The sequence below is a fragment of the Protopterus annectens genome, chromosome 16.part0 (genome assembly GCF_019279795.1).
Source record: "Protopterus annectens isolate FY-2018-M chromosome 16.part0, PAN1.0, whole genome shotgun sequence".
Taxonomy (NCBI): domain Eukaryota; kingdom Metazoa; phylum Chordata; order Ceratodontiformes; family Protopteridae; genus Protopterus; species Protopterus annectens.
This window is the reverse complement of record NC_056750.1, coordinates 878,131,709-878,149,345: the sequence shown is the minus strand read 5'-3', so window position 1 is coordinate 878,149,345 and position 17,637 is coordinate 878,131,709. Positions and strand designations below refer to the sequence as shown.

General features: G+C 37.7%; 1 protein-coding gene across 1 annotated transcript in view; it reads left to right on the top strand.

Annotated features, from left to right (window-relative positions):
- Positions 1-1,320: 1,320 nt before the first annotated feature.
- The window catches only part of LOC122790675 (extracellular calcium-sensing receptor-like), a 93,241-nt gene continuing 76,924 nt past the window's right edge, over positions 1,321-17,637 (top strand). Inside the window, exons 1-2 of the mRNA XM_044058198.1 lie at positions 1,321-1,605; positions 7,684-8,526. Coding sequence (XP_043914133.1) covers positions 1,360-1,605; positions 7,684-8,526 — 1,089 coding nt within the window. The 5' untranslated portion in view covers positions 1,321-1,359. The remainder of the gene's footprint in view (positions 1,606-7,683; positions 8,527-17,637) is intronic.

The following is a 17,637-nucleotide window of genomic DNA, read 5'->3' as shown; positions in this document are numbered from 1 at the left end:
ATGAGTATGTGAAATTACAGGCTCATAAAATGCCCCAAAGTGGAAACCAGCCATATGATATCAGATCAAGCACACAAAGAAGGTGGATTACTCCAAATCCCATGAAAGAGAGGTGGGGGGTTGATGCCAAACTAAGCACATGACATGGTTGGGTCATTGACAGCATGCACAGAATGCAAGCACTAGAGAAATCAGCATGGAGAAGTGGCATGTCTACCTAAAGCTAACTGTACTGATATGGATGGCAATATAATGTCTGCCTCTATAGGACAAGTTGTTCTGTTTCTCTGCAGTCCCTAGTGTGTTGGGCGTGATTTTCAGTGAAATCTAGTGTGTAGTGATTTATCCTTTTTGACATAGCATGTTGTGTGTTGGTTCCCTTGTGGTATCTAGTGATATGTGATTGGTCCCTTTTATTGCCTTCTGGTACTTCAGAAAAAAGTAACTTCTAGATGATTATGTGAAGATGACAGAGACCTTGTAGTAATTTGTTCCATGTCTCATTCAGATGAACAGTTTCAGTTATGGTGTTTTTTTAATTGTAGTTCTCTTTCTGTTTTATTTTTAGCTGAGTTGAAGCTGACTAGGAAAGGAAAGGTGTTCAGTGACACCTCTCAGCTATCCCTCCACAGAGGAATGGCAGATTGTGTTGGTACAATGGGGTAGTGCACAAGTCATAATTTGTCAATGGCTTAGTGGATAATTACATCACTGTATATTCCAAAAACCACAGCACCCGTCTATAGAAAATGACTTGTACTATGTGTGCCTTATGGACAGTGTCATGATGGTGACTTGGTCATCCTTCCTACCTGCTGTTTGCTTCATAGTTTCTTTGTTAGCCAGGATGAGTGCTGGCTAGCATGCCACACTTAAGTGGGCTAACCTGCCACACCCCTGACCAACACAATGGAGTAGTTGGAAGTGCTACTGCTAATGGTCAGCTGTCGCCTGAAACTGCCTATAGAAAACCACAGAAGAAATCAAAATAAGATTTGGGTTTCTGCTGAGTCAATGTGCTTTTGAATATGGTAATCTGGCCGTAAGGTGTACATCAGTCCTGTACTTACAGAACATGGAAGATATCTTATACGCACCTTACAATAAGTAAGCACTCATGTGCACTGATACTTAGCTCCTTCAGGTTCAACCATAGGTAATACGACAAGTTGTGACCTCATTTTTGTGGCTGCTAGGTAAAACGTATTGATTTTTGTGAAATGCCTATAGACATTAAAAGGTAATGCAGAATTTGTAGTGTATTCAAAAATTAACTGAAGTTTCACTAATCGTATTGTTTCTTTTACACTTAGATTTCATATTCGCTATTACCGTTATGTACTTGCTGTGGTTTTTGCCATGAACGAAGTCAATCAGAGCCCAACACTGCTTCCAAATACCACACTCGGATTTAAGATTTATGATGCCTGCTACTCGGAAATGAAAGCACTTCATGGCACACTGACACTACTTTCCAGACAGAACACTGCCATTCCCAACTACCACTGCAACTTTCATTCACCAATGCCAGGCATTGTGGGAGACTCCCCATCAAAATCTTCAATGCCCATGGCAAGAATACTGGGGTTATACATGTTCCCACAGGTATGGGCAGCTTTTAAAGTTTGAAATCTGTCGTTCAGCATTCCCTTACTGCTATTATGTTGCTTGTAGACATCATCTACTGTGTAAGAAGCAGTTTACCACAGTAAAAGACATGCTTGATTTCCACTGGGTATTAATGTGATGCATCCTGGGTGGCACATTGGTGCAGCAGATAGTGTTAGGTTCTTTGGTTTGATTCTCATCTGGGGTACCTTCTGTGTGGAATCTGCATGCCCTCCCTGTGTTCGCATGATTTTTTTACAGGTGCTCCGGTTTCCTTCCATACTCCAAAGTCATTCAGTAGGTAGATTGGACACTCTAAATTGGCCATAGGTGTGAGTGTGCATGTATGTGAGTGGTATTAAAAAACAACCATGGCAGGGCTAGCCACCCGACGGTGTGAATCTTGGCTCTAGATGATTTTCACTGTTAAAGTGACAACACAACCCCATGTGGAAATTTAGAAAAGGGGTTATGGATGGATGGATGGATGGATGGATGGATGGATGGATGGATGGATGGATGGATGGATGGATGAATGGATGGATTCATGTGGCACATCTAATAATGAACAACTGCTGTGAACCAAGGTGAGAGTACTCAGATTTAGGTAAGGAGGTTGCATTCATTCCTTTTCCATAACAAATTTGTTCATTAACTTTGTGCCCCATTATAACAGGGATGTATTTTACTTTTAGATTATTCGTAAAACATCTCTGATTGTAATATGCAAAATGCCCTCTATGTTCCAAGTTCTTTGTTTCTACTACCAACAGTACAAATAGTGTGCATTGCATTTAGTATTATATACTAAATATTACCTAGATGCATCATTTTTACAGATTACCTATAAAGTAGTTTTCCTTGTTATCCCCAAGTACTGGATATATTTAGTTTCCAGACTACATGTATATCTTGCCTGTGTTTATGCCATGATACTATAAATTATATATTTCAAGTCATACAGATTCAACAGCATACAAGCACATATCAGATAACCAGTGAAGGCATTAGTAGAAATTTATTTATTTTATTTTACATTTGTTTACCGGGAAAGTCTGGCTGGGACAGAGCCCATTTTCAGCAGAGACTTAGGGGGAAATGCTCCAAATGTATGTCTTTGGAATGTGGGAGGAAACCAGAGCACCTGGAGGAAACCCATGCGAACGCAGGGAGGACATGCAGGCTTCACACAGAAGGCACCCCAGCTGAGAATTAAACCAGAGAACCTCTTGCTATGAGGCAACAATGCTAACCGCTGAGCCATGTTGAGTGGCATGGCACACCTTATCGCCATAGACACTGACACTGACAACGGACTGGAAATGTATGACAACATGGCAGTCAGGCACTAATTCATACCAAGCCAGTAAATGACTGGACATTAAGATGGTCATAAGGGGGTAGTCACTGAATAGTCATGGGTACACTCATGATGGGTCAGTTAGTGTCTGGACATGTACAGCTTCATGACTGGTCAGTTACTGACTTACTACATACATGTTCAGTGTGGGTCTCTCAGTGTCTGAGCACAGAAATGACAGAAGGATTAAAACATTTTTTAATTCAGGTATTCAGTTGTGTTCTGAGTATGTAGGTTATGCTTTGTAATGGAAGTGTGCTTGGGGAGATATAGGATCCTATATGGGAGCCTTGAGGCAGATCCGTCCAAATGAGAGGATTTCACATTCCTGTGACTGGAATTACTTATCTAGAATCTCCTTAAATCACACATAGTTCATTCACAATTACCAAGTGTTTAAATTGATTAAAACACACAAAACAGAGCAAATAGGCTGAGAAAGTTGCTACAAACTGCATATGATATTCAGAATCTTGTTCACAAAATGGGACCCATATCCATAATGATTTGCTTGTGTTTATAGCAGCGTTACACCTGCAATTCCTTACATGTTCTGATATCCATTCAGTGATCCAAAGTTTCTAAAACACTGTGATATTTTTAATTCTATATGACAAGATTACATAATTTCATGCCAATATACATTAGACAAACAGTTTATTTAGTTTGCAGTTTGAAGAAACAAGATAAACCACACGTTTTGTTCATTAATCTCTGTTTTTCTGCAAGACACATATATTAAGCTTCTCCAATTTTTTACAGCCTATGAGACAGACCTAGTTCTACCAGTCCTTATGATCCAGCCCTCTCCAGCATTAATGCCTTAATAAAAATATTTCAAATGGGTAATTATGCCAAAATCCATACAGCTTTGCAAAACATAACTCCCTTTTTTACAGGCAAAGCATACAATTCCAAAAGACTTTACCAAAAGAGTGATAAACTGTCTAGCACATTTCCTTAAGGGCCTTGGTAAAAAGGCCCTATTAATGCAGTGCAGTATTTTGTGAGTCATAGACACATTAGTCTCAGTGAGACTTGCAGATACCTACTGCATGTACTGCTGATCAGCATTTCTCGTGGTAGTTAACATTGTCGGGGTTTACACTGTGTAAACCAAGGTACTCCATTCATTCTCCCACACAAGCTACACACATTCAAACATACATACACACCAGAAACCCAGTAGCTGTCCCTGTATTGTCTGAATGCCCATGATGTATCCTTTTCCTGCCCTTGTAAATCACAGATGATTTCAATCCATCATTAATGCCAGGCATTAAAGTTTCACACATCATGTCATCAATATAGCCAATGCAAACCTGGTGTCTAGCATTGTCCCACAAACCATATATAATTAAACAAGCATCCCTGTTGTCTAATGGCTCCCCCCAATCCCAATTAACTGCTGTTAAAACATGAGAAGTAAAAGTAATCCATGATGTCTAGTGGTTCCACCCCCCCTTCCCTGTGATGTTTAAGTGCAGTTAAAACACAATTTCAATAAATAATTCCCTGGTAACAACTGTTCTCCCCCACCTACATGCTGTATAAGTTCCATGGAGATGGTACCAAGTGTCCCCCCCCACCCACATCTTCTGTAAGTGCCATGGAGATGGTACCAAGTGTTCTCCCCCACCCACATATTGTATAAGTGCCATTGAGACAGTACCAAGTGTTCTCCCCAACCCACATCTTGTATAAGTGCCATGGAGATGGTACCAAGTTTTCCCCTCCACCCACATATTGTATAAGTGCCATGGAGATGGTACCAAGTGTTCCACCCCATCCACATGTTGTATAAGTGCCATGGAGATGGTACCAAGTGCTCTCCTCCACTCACATGTTGTACAAGTGCCATGGAGATGGTACCAAGTGTTCTCCCCCACCAACATGTTGTATAATTGCCATGGAGATGGTACCAAGTGTTCTTCCTCCACCTGCATGTTGTATAATTGCCATGGAGATGGTACCAAGTGTTCTCCTCACCCACATGTTGTATAAGTGCCATGGAGCTGGTACCAAGTATTCTCCCCCACCCACATGTTGTATAAGTACCATGGAGATGGTACCAAGTGTTCTCCCCCACCAACATGTTGTATAAGTACCATGGAGATGGTACCAAGTGCTCTCCTCCACTCACATGTTGTACAAGTGCCATGGAGATGGTACCAAGTGTCCTTCCCCCACCCACATCTTGTATAAGTGCCATGGAGATGGTACCAAGTGTTCTCCCCACCCACATGTTGTATAAATGCCATGGAGATATAGTTGTGAGCAGTTCTCCCTGGTGTCTAGTGTTCCTTCCTGGTTCATGTTAACTGCAGCTGCTTAGGCATGAGTATAGAGGTATCCCTGGTTGATAGTGGTTCCCCCATCCCTGTACTGTTTAAGTGCTGCTCAGATGTACCTATAAAGAGTTATTTACTCCTGCTTACTAATGTTTCCCCCAACTCAATGTTACATGGCCCACTTGTTAATACAGAATTGTGTGAAAATACAACAGGTACCTCAGCCAACCAGACCACATACATACATGCTGGCATACATCATACACAAACATACACAAACACATTTATTATACACACACACACACACACACACACACACACACACACACACACACACACACACACACACACACACACAAGTCCATGTTAGAACATCAAATTGCCAAAATATTGTAGTTGTCACCATTGACCCCATATCAGCAGAATTGCACAAAAGCAGAGTGTTACACTATCAAAAGTGAAAAAATTACAGTGTGAGTGGATTTTCTGTCTGATCATGGTACAGCTGGGATTGGGGTTTTGCCCTTTATCAGCTGTCACTCAGTCTGGGAGCTGGTATAAATAAGTACGGTGGGGTGGGGGTTGCATGGGGGCTTTACCCTCCAAAAATATGTGTTGTCAATGTTTTCACTTTCAATTTTGTGCCACTTCAATGTTGTGTAGTTTTGTTAATATGGGTTCAAGTGTTATGAACATTGATATTTTGGCAGTTTAACTTTCTAACATAGACCCATACATTCATACAAAATAGCCCCCTACCCACCCAATCGCTGTCACAGGCACAATCATCCATTCATCTTCAGAAACACAGACACACACCTACCTAACTTACCCCCTACTGCTACCTCCCATACTCACTCACACACACACACACACACACACACACACACACACATACATTCCCAAACCATACCTTACCACTAAACTCCTCACCACTTACTTCCTCCATAGCAGATGAACACGAAATTTTGACTGTGTGCAAGAAGCAGCCTAGCTAATCTACACTATCGAGTGATTCTCTGAATCACTCAGCACATAGATACCTTCCAGAGGAAGTTCCAAGGGGAAAGCATAAGCTTATTTAGCATATTCTTCTACCCTGAAATGCCTCATTAGTATCCAGCACAGCCACAAAGACAGCCCACCATAGTGCTGCATGTCTCTGTGCAAAAGTACCATGGTAGGGCTGTCTACGAATTCAAAAAGCACCCTGGTAGGGCTGTCTACAAATTCAAAAACACCATGGTAGGGCTGTCTACGAATTCAAAAAGCACCCTGGTAGGGCTGCCTATGAATTCAAAAACACCATGGTAAGCTGTCTACGAATTCAAAAGCACCGTGGTAAGCTGTTTACAAATTCAGAAAGCACCGTGGTAGGGCTGTCTACAAATTCAAAAAGCACCCTGCTAGGGCTGTCTATGAATTTAAAATCACCATGGTAAACTGTCTACGAATTCAAAAACACCATGGTAAGCTGTCTACGAATTCAAAAACACCATGGTAAGCTGTCTACAAATTCAAAAAGCACAGTGGTAGGGCTGTCTACGAATTCAAAAAGATTACTTAGAGGTGTGCACATCATGTACACCTCACTGTAACCTTTATGAAATACCCCCAGGGTGTATTTAAGTTATTCTAACATAATACCTGTCTGCAGCATTGCACCAAAATAACTTAGTAATACTGAGATTAATCTTTTATAATTTGTTCCAGGATGGTGCCCAGTTGCCTTTAAACAAGTGGTTTTGTATTAATGAAGGTCATAATTTTAAATGTAGAATTTTTTTGGGATGATAGCAAATACCTTCCATATTTGTGTCAGTTCTTTTAATTGTGGTGCTTGGTAAACCCATGTATACCGCTATTCATTGCTGATGCAGATAGAATTCTTAAAGTACTGTTAAGAAATAAACAGCTAATACTGATGTTTACTGGACTATATTATTTTGCATTCCCCTATAAAGGGAGTAGATGTTACTTATACAATTCTGTATAGTATTTCTTGCATACAGTTATGTAATCTATTTGTTATAATTCATGGACTCTTCATTCTCCATAAGTTATGATACACAAATTTGTTGCAAAAATAACTAAATAACACACAGAGTTCTGTTGCAATAAGAATGCTTGATTTTTTTTATTAAATATGACAAAGTTTATGACCAAACAGTTAATAAAAGAAGAAGGCAGGTAACAGTGGTGTCACATTTTTTCTATGCAGAGCTGTACATTTGTTCTGCAGCCATTTTTGTTTTTGTTTGTAGAAATCATGCATTCATGTGAGTAAACATGTTACAGAAACAACTGTAGATCAAAAAAGAATATTAATACCTAACATATTAACATTTGGGAAATATAAAACCGTAGATATGATAAAAGAAACTTTGAATACACTTTTTAGTGCTGCATTTTTTATATTTCCAGATTAGCTATGGAGCAGCTGTTTCTCCTCTGAGTAATAAAAGACAGTTTCCTTCTTTTTTCCGGACTGTTCCAAATGATAGTTTCCAACCTTATGGCTTGGCTCAGATGATGATGCGATTTGGCTGGAACTGGGTGGGAATTGTGGTCTCAGATAACGACTATGGCATACTTGGTGGCTACAACCTGAAGGCAGAACTGATGAAGGTTGGTGGCTGTGTTGATTATTTAGAAATAATACCCAAGTATAACTTCAAAAACAAGATACTCGAGATCATTAATCTAATGGAGAGGTCCTCGGTGCATGTTGTTGTCCTGTATTCTGCACTGCAAGAGCTGGTTCCCTTTATGGAAGAAGTTTCAATGAGCAACCTAAGTACTAAGACTTGGATTGGAGTTACAGGCTGGTCACTCACTCCAGTCTTTATGAAGAAAGAAATTCTAAAAGTTTTAAATGGTACTATTACATTTGCACTTTTTCAAGGCAGAATCCCTGGTCTGAAGGAGTTTATTTACAGCACACATCCCGCCACATCACCAGATGATATTTTTGTCAAGCTCTTTTGGGAGACTGCATTTGAGTGCAAGTGGCCTTCATCGATAGACAATAACGTTACGGCAAATGTGAACAAAAATTATAGCAAGATTTGTTCAGGGCAGGAAGTAATATCACAAATCGATGTCAGCATACTCGATGTGTACAACTTCCGCTATACCTACTGCATTTATAAAGCAGTGTACGCATTTGCACATGCACTGCATGGCCTTCTTTCATGTCATCCTTCGGTACAAGCACCTTTCATCAACCAAACATGTGCAAATATCACCAACATCCATCCTTGGCAGGTGAGGAATGAACAACGGTACTTTAATTCTAGCAAGCAAAAGCTAGTAGGATGAACTCTTGTCAGAATTATTTTAATTCTTAATTTTTTTATTTTTGCCCAGTTCTTAGGCATTCACTCTGGAGACCCACACTGGCTCCTTCCAGCTGCCCCCTTTCACTTTCCCACTGCTTTATAACAGGCTTGCATGCTGTCTGTCGCTGTGAGTTTGTGAGCGGTCATCTCTCATCTAGGTAGGAAGACTAATGGATCAGTAAAGCCTTGTGCCTGGCTGTGCAGAAAAGTTACCTTAATTCCAGCCATTACTAGATTATAAATATACAGTGATGTCCACATTCCTGCAGCCCCCATGTACACACACACACACACACACACACACACACACACACACACACACACACACAATGTCTAAAATTAAACCCTATCACAGATACATGTATGATGAGTCAGATGTTGATGAAATGTCAGATATAACAGAAACCCTCTCTCAGTTATCACTACTTTAATAGTATCCCACTATACAGAAATTTTGGAGCGGGAATTGTGTTATTTTGGAGAACTTCAATAATTTTCTCTGCGAGCCAGTATTTACATTTGGATATCTTAATAATGTCTAAATCTCAAAGATTTTGGCAAATCTTGCTGGACTTATAAAGATACTAAAACAGAAAAGATGATTTGATAAACAAATGAGTAATGTTGTTAGAATAATCTGCAAATAGGAATGCCCTGATAAGACAGATAAGTTCACCATCCTGGCATATACATTGCAAAGGCAAAGGCAGCAGGTAAATGCCATATTAATACATAACCCGGCTGCACTGCTTCAAACCATGCTAGCTGTTTCAGGTAAATGCCATATTAATACATAACCCAGCTGCACTGCTTCAAACCATGCTAGCTGTTTCAGGTAAATGCCATATTAATACATAACCCGGCTGCACTGCTTCAAACCATGCTAGCTGTTTCAGGTAAATGCCATATTAATACATAACCCGGCTGCACTGCTTCAAACCATGCTAGCTGTTTCAGGTAAATGCCATATTAATACATAACCCGGCTGCACTGCTTCAAACCATGCTAGCTGTTTCAGGTAAATGCCATATTAATACATAACCTGGCTGCACTGCTTCAAACCATGCTAGCTGTTTCAGGTAAATGCCATATTAATACATAACCCGGCTGCACTGCTTCAAACCATGCTAGCTGTTTCAGGTAAATGCCATATTAATACATAACCTGGCTGCACTGCTTCAAACCATGCTAGCTGTTTCAGGTAAATGCCATATTAATACATAACCTGGCTGCACTGCTTCAAACCATGCTAGCTGTTTCAGGTAAATGCCATATTAATACATAACCCGTCTGCACTGCTTCAAACCATGCTAGCTGTTTCAGGTAAATGCCATATTAATACATAACCCGGCTGCACTGCTTCAAACCATGCTAGCTGTTTCAGGTAAATGCCATATTAATACATAACCCGGCTGCACTGCTTCAAACCATGCTAGCTGTTTCAGGTAAATGCCATATTAATACATAACCCGGCTGCACTGCTTCAAACCATGCTAGCTGTTTCAGGTAAATGCCATATTAATACATAACCTGGCTGCACTGCTTCAGACCATGCTAGCTGTTTCTATAAAAATGTACCGAGTATTGAGCTAAATTTTGTAGAATAAGCTTTATTAAGTAAATCATCCTGAAAGAAGAGCATATTCTGGTCTGAAACCTTGATAAATATAACTGAAGAAAATCTGTTTGAGGCAAAAAGCAAATTATCTGTCTAGCCACACTGGTGGTGTAGACAGATAAAACCCAGACTAAGGCCCATGCGACTCAGGTTCGATCAGTGAGTCAGACATCTGATGGAATAGCAGGGAGGGATGGGTGTGTCTATCCTGGGGGATGGAGTGACTCCCACCCAGTCCAGGCTCCCACTCCTGACCTAACCACTGACTACCAAAGCCAGAGTGACAGTAGCCCTTTTTGTCCACTCAAAACAGTACATGTGAGCTGATTAAGGGACAGGTACTCCACACATTGATAAACGTGCCCCCATCACTGCACAAAGACAGACGTTAGGACTTGATATACATAATTGCTCTCATTGTAGAGATGTTGATGATTGCAACAAACTCTCCAGTGTTTACCTGGCAGGTGGCCACTGTGAATGGCTCTTGTCCCAGTAGATCTGAAGAGATCCCCTCACCCATAATGAACGAATGAGATCAAGTCCAAAAGGGGGTGTTTCAGTGGTCAGTAAGGTGGGGGTGTCATCCAGGGAAAAAAATGTAATGAGCTGTCTGAGTTATATTACTATGCTTGGAGACAAATTCACCAATGCAACTACACATGTAAAACATGGACAAAACTTTTTATCCTCTTATCTGCAAGAAAACTCAGAAAGCATTTCATCAGGTATTTTTATAAATCCTAGAAAGTCTTAGGTTTTTTGGAGGGAAGGGCTTTGCTCTCTTCAGATAAATCATGATGGGTTTCCTGCTTGCAACTTTGTTTCAGTTTTGACTGTTTTATAGATTTAAAAACTGTATGTTTATTTATGAGATTAGATAAACCAATGGCATTCCAGGAAATGTCATGCAATTGTCAAATAGGACTGCTACTCTGTATCCCTAGTCACTTTGTAACAAAACTTAGAAATACAGTGTAAATAATAATAGAAAATTCAACATAGTTATTTGTATTTCCTATCTGCTGAGGCATCACACTGTATGTGTATGTCAGCAAAATGACTTAATGTGCTCAGCCTAGTCAAAGGGACCAAAGGGCTAAATAACCTTAAAATTCCATTGGCTGGCACCCTATCTGCATGTAAAAGGTATTGTTCTACAGCAGAACCCCATCAATCCAAGGAGTATATGTACTGTGTAAAACGAAGTCTGTGCAGCATAAATACCCCCATTAAGGAATTAAGCACATAATACAGAGTAAAGAAAAACATGTTAGCCAACTTCAAGAGATAATAGTGTACTAGGACAGAAAATCTGCTAACATGAACTGCTTATGCTGTGTAAAATATAGCTTTTTATTTAAGATTATGTAGTACATTGATTTTTAATGCTTATGTAGAAAGGAGACACAAGTGCTAAAAATGTAAGTTAAACAGTTTATCTCAAATGCTTCAATAAAGACTTGTGGAAAGTTCAAAGTCAGTAAGCATGCAGAAGCCATGTAGCTGGAATACTTGTATGCCCCTTAGGCTTCATTTGCATATTTGCCATGTGCCTCTCCCAATGAGGTTTAAAGTATTGCACAGTGAAGACTCTGGTTTCCAGGGTCTGTTTCGGTCTTTTTACCTGAGCAGTTTTTCTGTTACCTTTTTACTTTTTTTCTTTTCTTTTGCAATGTATATTGGAATTTTAAAAGACATCCTGACTAATTTTTCCCAAATATTTAGATTTATCTTGCCTTGTATTTTACATGTCACTAAATGCAACATATATATATATTTTTAAAACAAGAAACTTTTTATTAAATTATCACTTTGATATAAGCAATCATACATTTATATAAATCAAAACAAACCATATTGACATATTAGTAGTTGCAAACATTATACATCACTTATGATCTATCCAGTCATTGTCAGTCAAATATTATAGCTCATTCAAATCCTGCCTTCCTTTAAACCTTATTCCTCTTCCAAACCATTATTCTGCATGTATTGTTCCCACAATTCTCTTTTTTTTTCTATGTGAACTGCTCCACCCTTTTCTAAAGATCCCAGTCCCAGTTGCTTTATCTCTGTTACTATATTCACTACTTCTAGTATAGTTGGTTTAGACTCTGATTTCCATTATTAACAGCAATGGCTTTTTTGGCAGCCACCATAATTAGACTCAGCAAGGTCCTACTATGTCTATGTAATTCCAATTGGGTATCATAACTCAAAAAATGTATGTCCTTAGCTATACCAATTTGCTCACACAGTATTTCTGATAGATTAGTCTACAGGGAATTTTTAAAGTCTGCAAAATTATTACACTCCCAGAAAATATGTTCCCAGTTGCCTCTTTCTTCCCCATCACATCTCCAATATTTGCTGTCTACTTCAGGAAAAATTCTTTGGAGTCTACTTGGGGTATAAAAATATCTATGCAAACACTTTCAAGCAAAGATCCTAAATCTTCTAGACTTTTTGCATATCTGTGAGTCATACATAAATTTCCCATTGTTTCTTTGTTAATTGCTTATCCATTTCCTTGGCCCAATCCTTTCTAACCTCCTCTGATTGGTTCTTATAGTTATCATGCAATATTTTATATGCTCCACTAATTATTCATTTTTAACAGCAGCTTCTCTTCTAGATTTTACTAAAACTCTGCCAGTACAGGTCTTTTGCTTAGGGTCCTTTCTCTTTACCTATAAGCTGTTATCATTCTTTATTAGGAAGGAAATCTCTAGCCTACAGTCCAAATACATTCTTGGCCTCTTCCCCTTCTATTACCTTTCCCTCTCTAATTATTTGCTCCCAATACCTTAGTTCATTTGCCAGTTTTCTCTAGTAAATTTCAGATCCCTCTTTCCTATTGTCTGTATCCCTAATTGCAGTCATCCCTATTGGCATAATCTCCTTTCTCCATTCCCATGTTGACTTAGTTCTTAGAATACTTTCTGATATTTTATGAAAACAATGTCCTGTGTGGTTATTATTTTCCTTAAGGATCTGCATCCACAATCCCAGTCTCTCCTTGTTTCTTGAGGTCCCCCCCCCCCGTTTCATCATCCCTTTCCACTTAGAATTATAGCTTTCTGCTTATGTTATGCATAAGATCCTTAATTGTGTAGCTCTGAAATACTCCTTCCAATCAGGTAATCCCAAACCACTTTGTTCCATTGGAAGGATCAGCTTATCCCACTTGACTTCTGCCGTCTTTCCCTCTCAGATAAAATCCCTCAACTCTTTATTAATTGTTGAACTCAGCTTCTCCTCTGGTTGATAAAAGTATGCCCGACTTGTGTATAAAACTAATGGGACTAAAACATTTTGGCTCTCTGTATCTTGCTATCCATAAAACAGAGCTTCCAGTTTCTCAGTTTTTGTATTATATTTTGTTTAGTCTCTTCCCACATATCCTTAGCTGTCATAACAGCATACTGTTTAAACCATACTCCATTTTATTTACTTCATTTTATCAAGTCCCCATAAGTATGGGTGTTGACTAAATGCAATAAATTGATGTTTTCCACAGTCTTCTGTCTGAGTATAAACCGTTACAAGTGTTTTATACCATTGTCCTCTACAAAATAAACAGAAAACTAACCTGAAAATCCAGGACTTGATTAAAATATTCTTTGTGTTTCCTAATTATCTAAGAAATAAAAAATATGCCACTGAACCTAGACAAGACAAAATTGGGGGGGGGGGGCTTGAATTCTGTTTCCTTAATAGAAATTTTAATTTCCAAAGGGTTATTTCAGCTGCTTTGCACAGCTCTCAGCTTCCTCTTTGAAGAATCAGTGACACAAATGAAAATTATCAGAAACAGAAGACCTAAATTTAACTACCAGTATTATTCACAGTCAGCCTGGACAATGGCATATCTAGCATCCCCACTCCCAGACTGTGGACTGAAAAAAAGTAAATAAAGATATCAGACAGGTGAGGACCAAAAAATAAATCCTCTTAGAGCTATTCTGTTTCTGTAAGTTTAATACTCTGCATTATTATATTATAGATACATGATACTGCCTTGATAAAGCATAGCGCTACCACCAATTGTTATTATGCAGATGCATAATAGCTCCTTGTTATAGCTACAGTTGCTAGCATTCACAGACTGTCATTTAAGCAGCCACGATCAAATGCCAGCTGAGTACTCATGTTTTTCAAGGACTGATTGGTACTTCTTATAAAGCATTGACTGTTGTCCCCTTCACTTCCTTTCCCATTCCTTTGTTTTTCATTTGGAAAGTGGATAGACTATGGGATTTATATTAACAATCTTTCTGAAAAATAAAAAAAATCTGACTGTCATCATTTACTGATATGTTGTATCACAAAATCAGATACTTTATAAATGACAGAGCACAATTTTAATTTAAAATCAAATATACCCATAAAAATTAGTAGCTTCTGTATAGTATACGTTCTACAGAAAAGTACTAGCAGTAAAATAAGTTAATACATTTTTGCTGTGTTGTACAATATACATATAAATAAAACATGTTCATACCATAGTATCCTGTTATTCCTATAAATTAAATATCTTGTAACAGATAAAAGAAAATTTTTTGTTACGATTCATTGTAAAACACCTAAAAAGAGAACCAATTACCCTTGCAGGAAATTTGTTATTACTGATGATTCATTACTGCCACATATAAAGCCTGAGACTCTGTAAATCTCATAAACCTAGCCACAGGAATCTCAGATAATGGTGGGTGATGATGACACAAGGAACAATAGCACAGGTTTATTTAATACTTAACGCTCCCATTTGTCAGCATAGAATTAAACAGTTAAGTTTGTAAGGGATCATACTTAAGATCACATTAGTGGGAAAAAAGGAGAGTTTCAGAACTTGAGATGGATAAAGCAAGTTTAGTAACCTGGTAAATCTATAGAAGTTCTTGTAAGGGATCTAAGGGTATAAAAATATAAATATTTTTCAGGGTAAAGCCCAGACTACAACCCAGACATGTGTCTGTCTAGCATAATGAGCACTGGGGTGACCAACTGGGGAGAATGGAGGTGAATAACTGACGTTTTCTTATCCTTCATGAGAAATTCATGTGGTCGAAACTCATTTAATCGAAAGTTATATATAGCTTTTTCCCCACTGTAGTGTTATACTGGAGTTAGAATATAAAGTAAGGGGGATACAGCCGCCCACATTGGGGAATGTGGGGGGCTATAGTTTGAGTTTATATTCTCTTGTGAAAAGAGTTGTTCATTGTACTTGTCAATATACATGCGTATGGTTTAATAGATTAAAAATAGGTGGGGGCTATGCCCCCATACCCCCAATATGGGGGGCTGTAATCCCAACACTCCCCCTTACTTTATATTCTAACTCCAGAATCACACAGTGGGGAAAAGGCCATATATAACTTTTGACAAAATGAGTTTCAACCAAATGAGTTTTCAGTGAAGTGAGCTTTCAGTCGTGTGCTTAGTCAAGTGAATTTCGACCAAATGTGTTTTCGACCAAAGTAGACCCATATGTATATATATATATATATATATATATATATATATATATATATGTGTGTGTGTGTGTGTGTGTGTATGTATATATATATATATATATATGTGTATATTTTATATATATATATATATATATATATATATATATATATGTATATTTTATATATATATATATATATATATATATATATATATACATATTTATACACACACACACACACACACACATATATATATATATAGTTTATGTCATTTCATCTAAAACTCAAAATATCTAAACACAACTGGTCTAACCAAAATTCATCTAACCCAGCATAACTAAAAAATAGAAAAAACTGAAAATACTTTTTTTTTTTCTTTTTTTGTTTTGTTTTGCAGATGGGCAAGCACTGTCCCTATACCCCCCAACCACTAACTCAGACAACCCAACACACTATCATAAAGAAAACTGCAATATTATTTATAAATCTTAAGGCAAACCATACTAGAGATAAAAAAAAAATCATAAACTTTCCTTATTATCTGACTTATAGTTGGTAAACTGTACTGAAGAATATCATTAGATCAGCCATGATTAGATCACATTTTTCAACTATTTGTGATTACACTGATACAGATCTACATATATATATATATATATATATATATATATATGTATGCGTGTATATGGACATTCATTGAAATATCAAAGTACAAATACATTGAGAGAAAAAACATTGCTCCAAAGGGATCAAAACACAAAAAAAAGCCAGAAAACTCATCCCGCGCACCACTTGCTAATTATGTATACGAATTCTGAGATCGTTCTACAGTGGAGAAAGGACAAATTCCCTGATCTCCTCAGTTCATGTTGTCTCACATACATAACACTTGCAGAAAAAAAATCCAATATTACTAACGTTCAATTTACACACACACACACACACACACACACACACACACGTGTGTGTGCGTGTGTGTGTGTTTTGCATATACCCTTACTCTTATGGATGGAGTAAAATATTACCCAAAATGAACTATTTAACAGGTTGGATAAAACTTTTGCCTCACCTACTATCTGTGTATTAAAATTTCAATGTAACTTTATACAAAAAAAAATGTAAAATAATGCTGAATGCTCTTTAGATATGGGTAAATTTAGCATGCCATAAGTGCTGCGTGGTATGCTTAACATTGTGATCAATTGTTAATATATAGCTATTTTTGTTAGCTCCTGGTAATTGACTGTGAAGAAATATGTGATGTGGAACTTTTGTACCCAAGCCTCCAACAAAAGGGAGCTTTGCCAGCCAGACTTCCCCAACAACCAAAGGTTAATAAATAAACAAATAAGTAAATAAAATATTCCTTTACAGAACTAGCTGTGGGTAGCATTGATGTTTCACAGCTATTAAGAAAACTGTAGTTTTTGTATGAAAGCTAAACAGTATTCAGTTAATCTGCACATTATTGTCTTCCACCCCAGACCGCAAAAATGAAGTAAAGAAAATTGACCTTTCTAGCCTAAATTAGTCCTAGTTGTTCCAGTTCTTACAATTATACAGGATGGCTCTGAAAACTATTTCAACAGTTAAGAGGAAAATAAAATATTCAGGACAGATAGCTATCTAGGTTGGAGTCTGAAGTTGTTTTCCATTTGTAAAATAAATCCTTGAGGGAAGTGGCCAGAGATTCACATGTAAGTATGTTTGAGGATATATTTTTAAGTGTTTTTTTATTGTTTGTTTATTTCATATCCAGCTGAAACACACCTTTTTTTGTTTTGTTTTGTTTTTTTTTCATTTGCATATTTTAAACAGATGTATGAACTCTTTTTATTTTATGAAATGGAGATTAATGCATTTCTGACATCCACATCTCATAGACAAGTACTTTACCTTTGTGTGCAGAAAAATCAACAAACTATTGTTTTTTTTTATTGTTTATTTGTTTATTTAA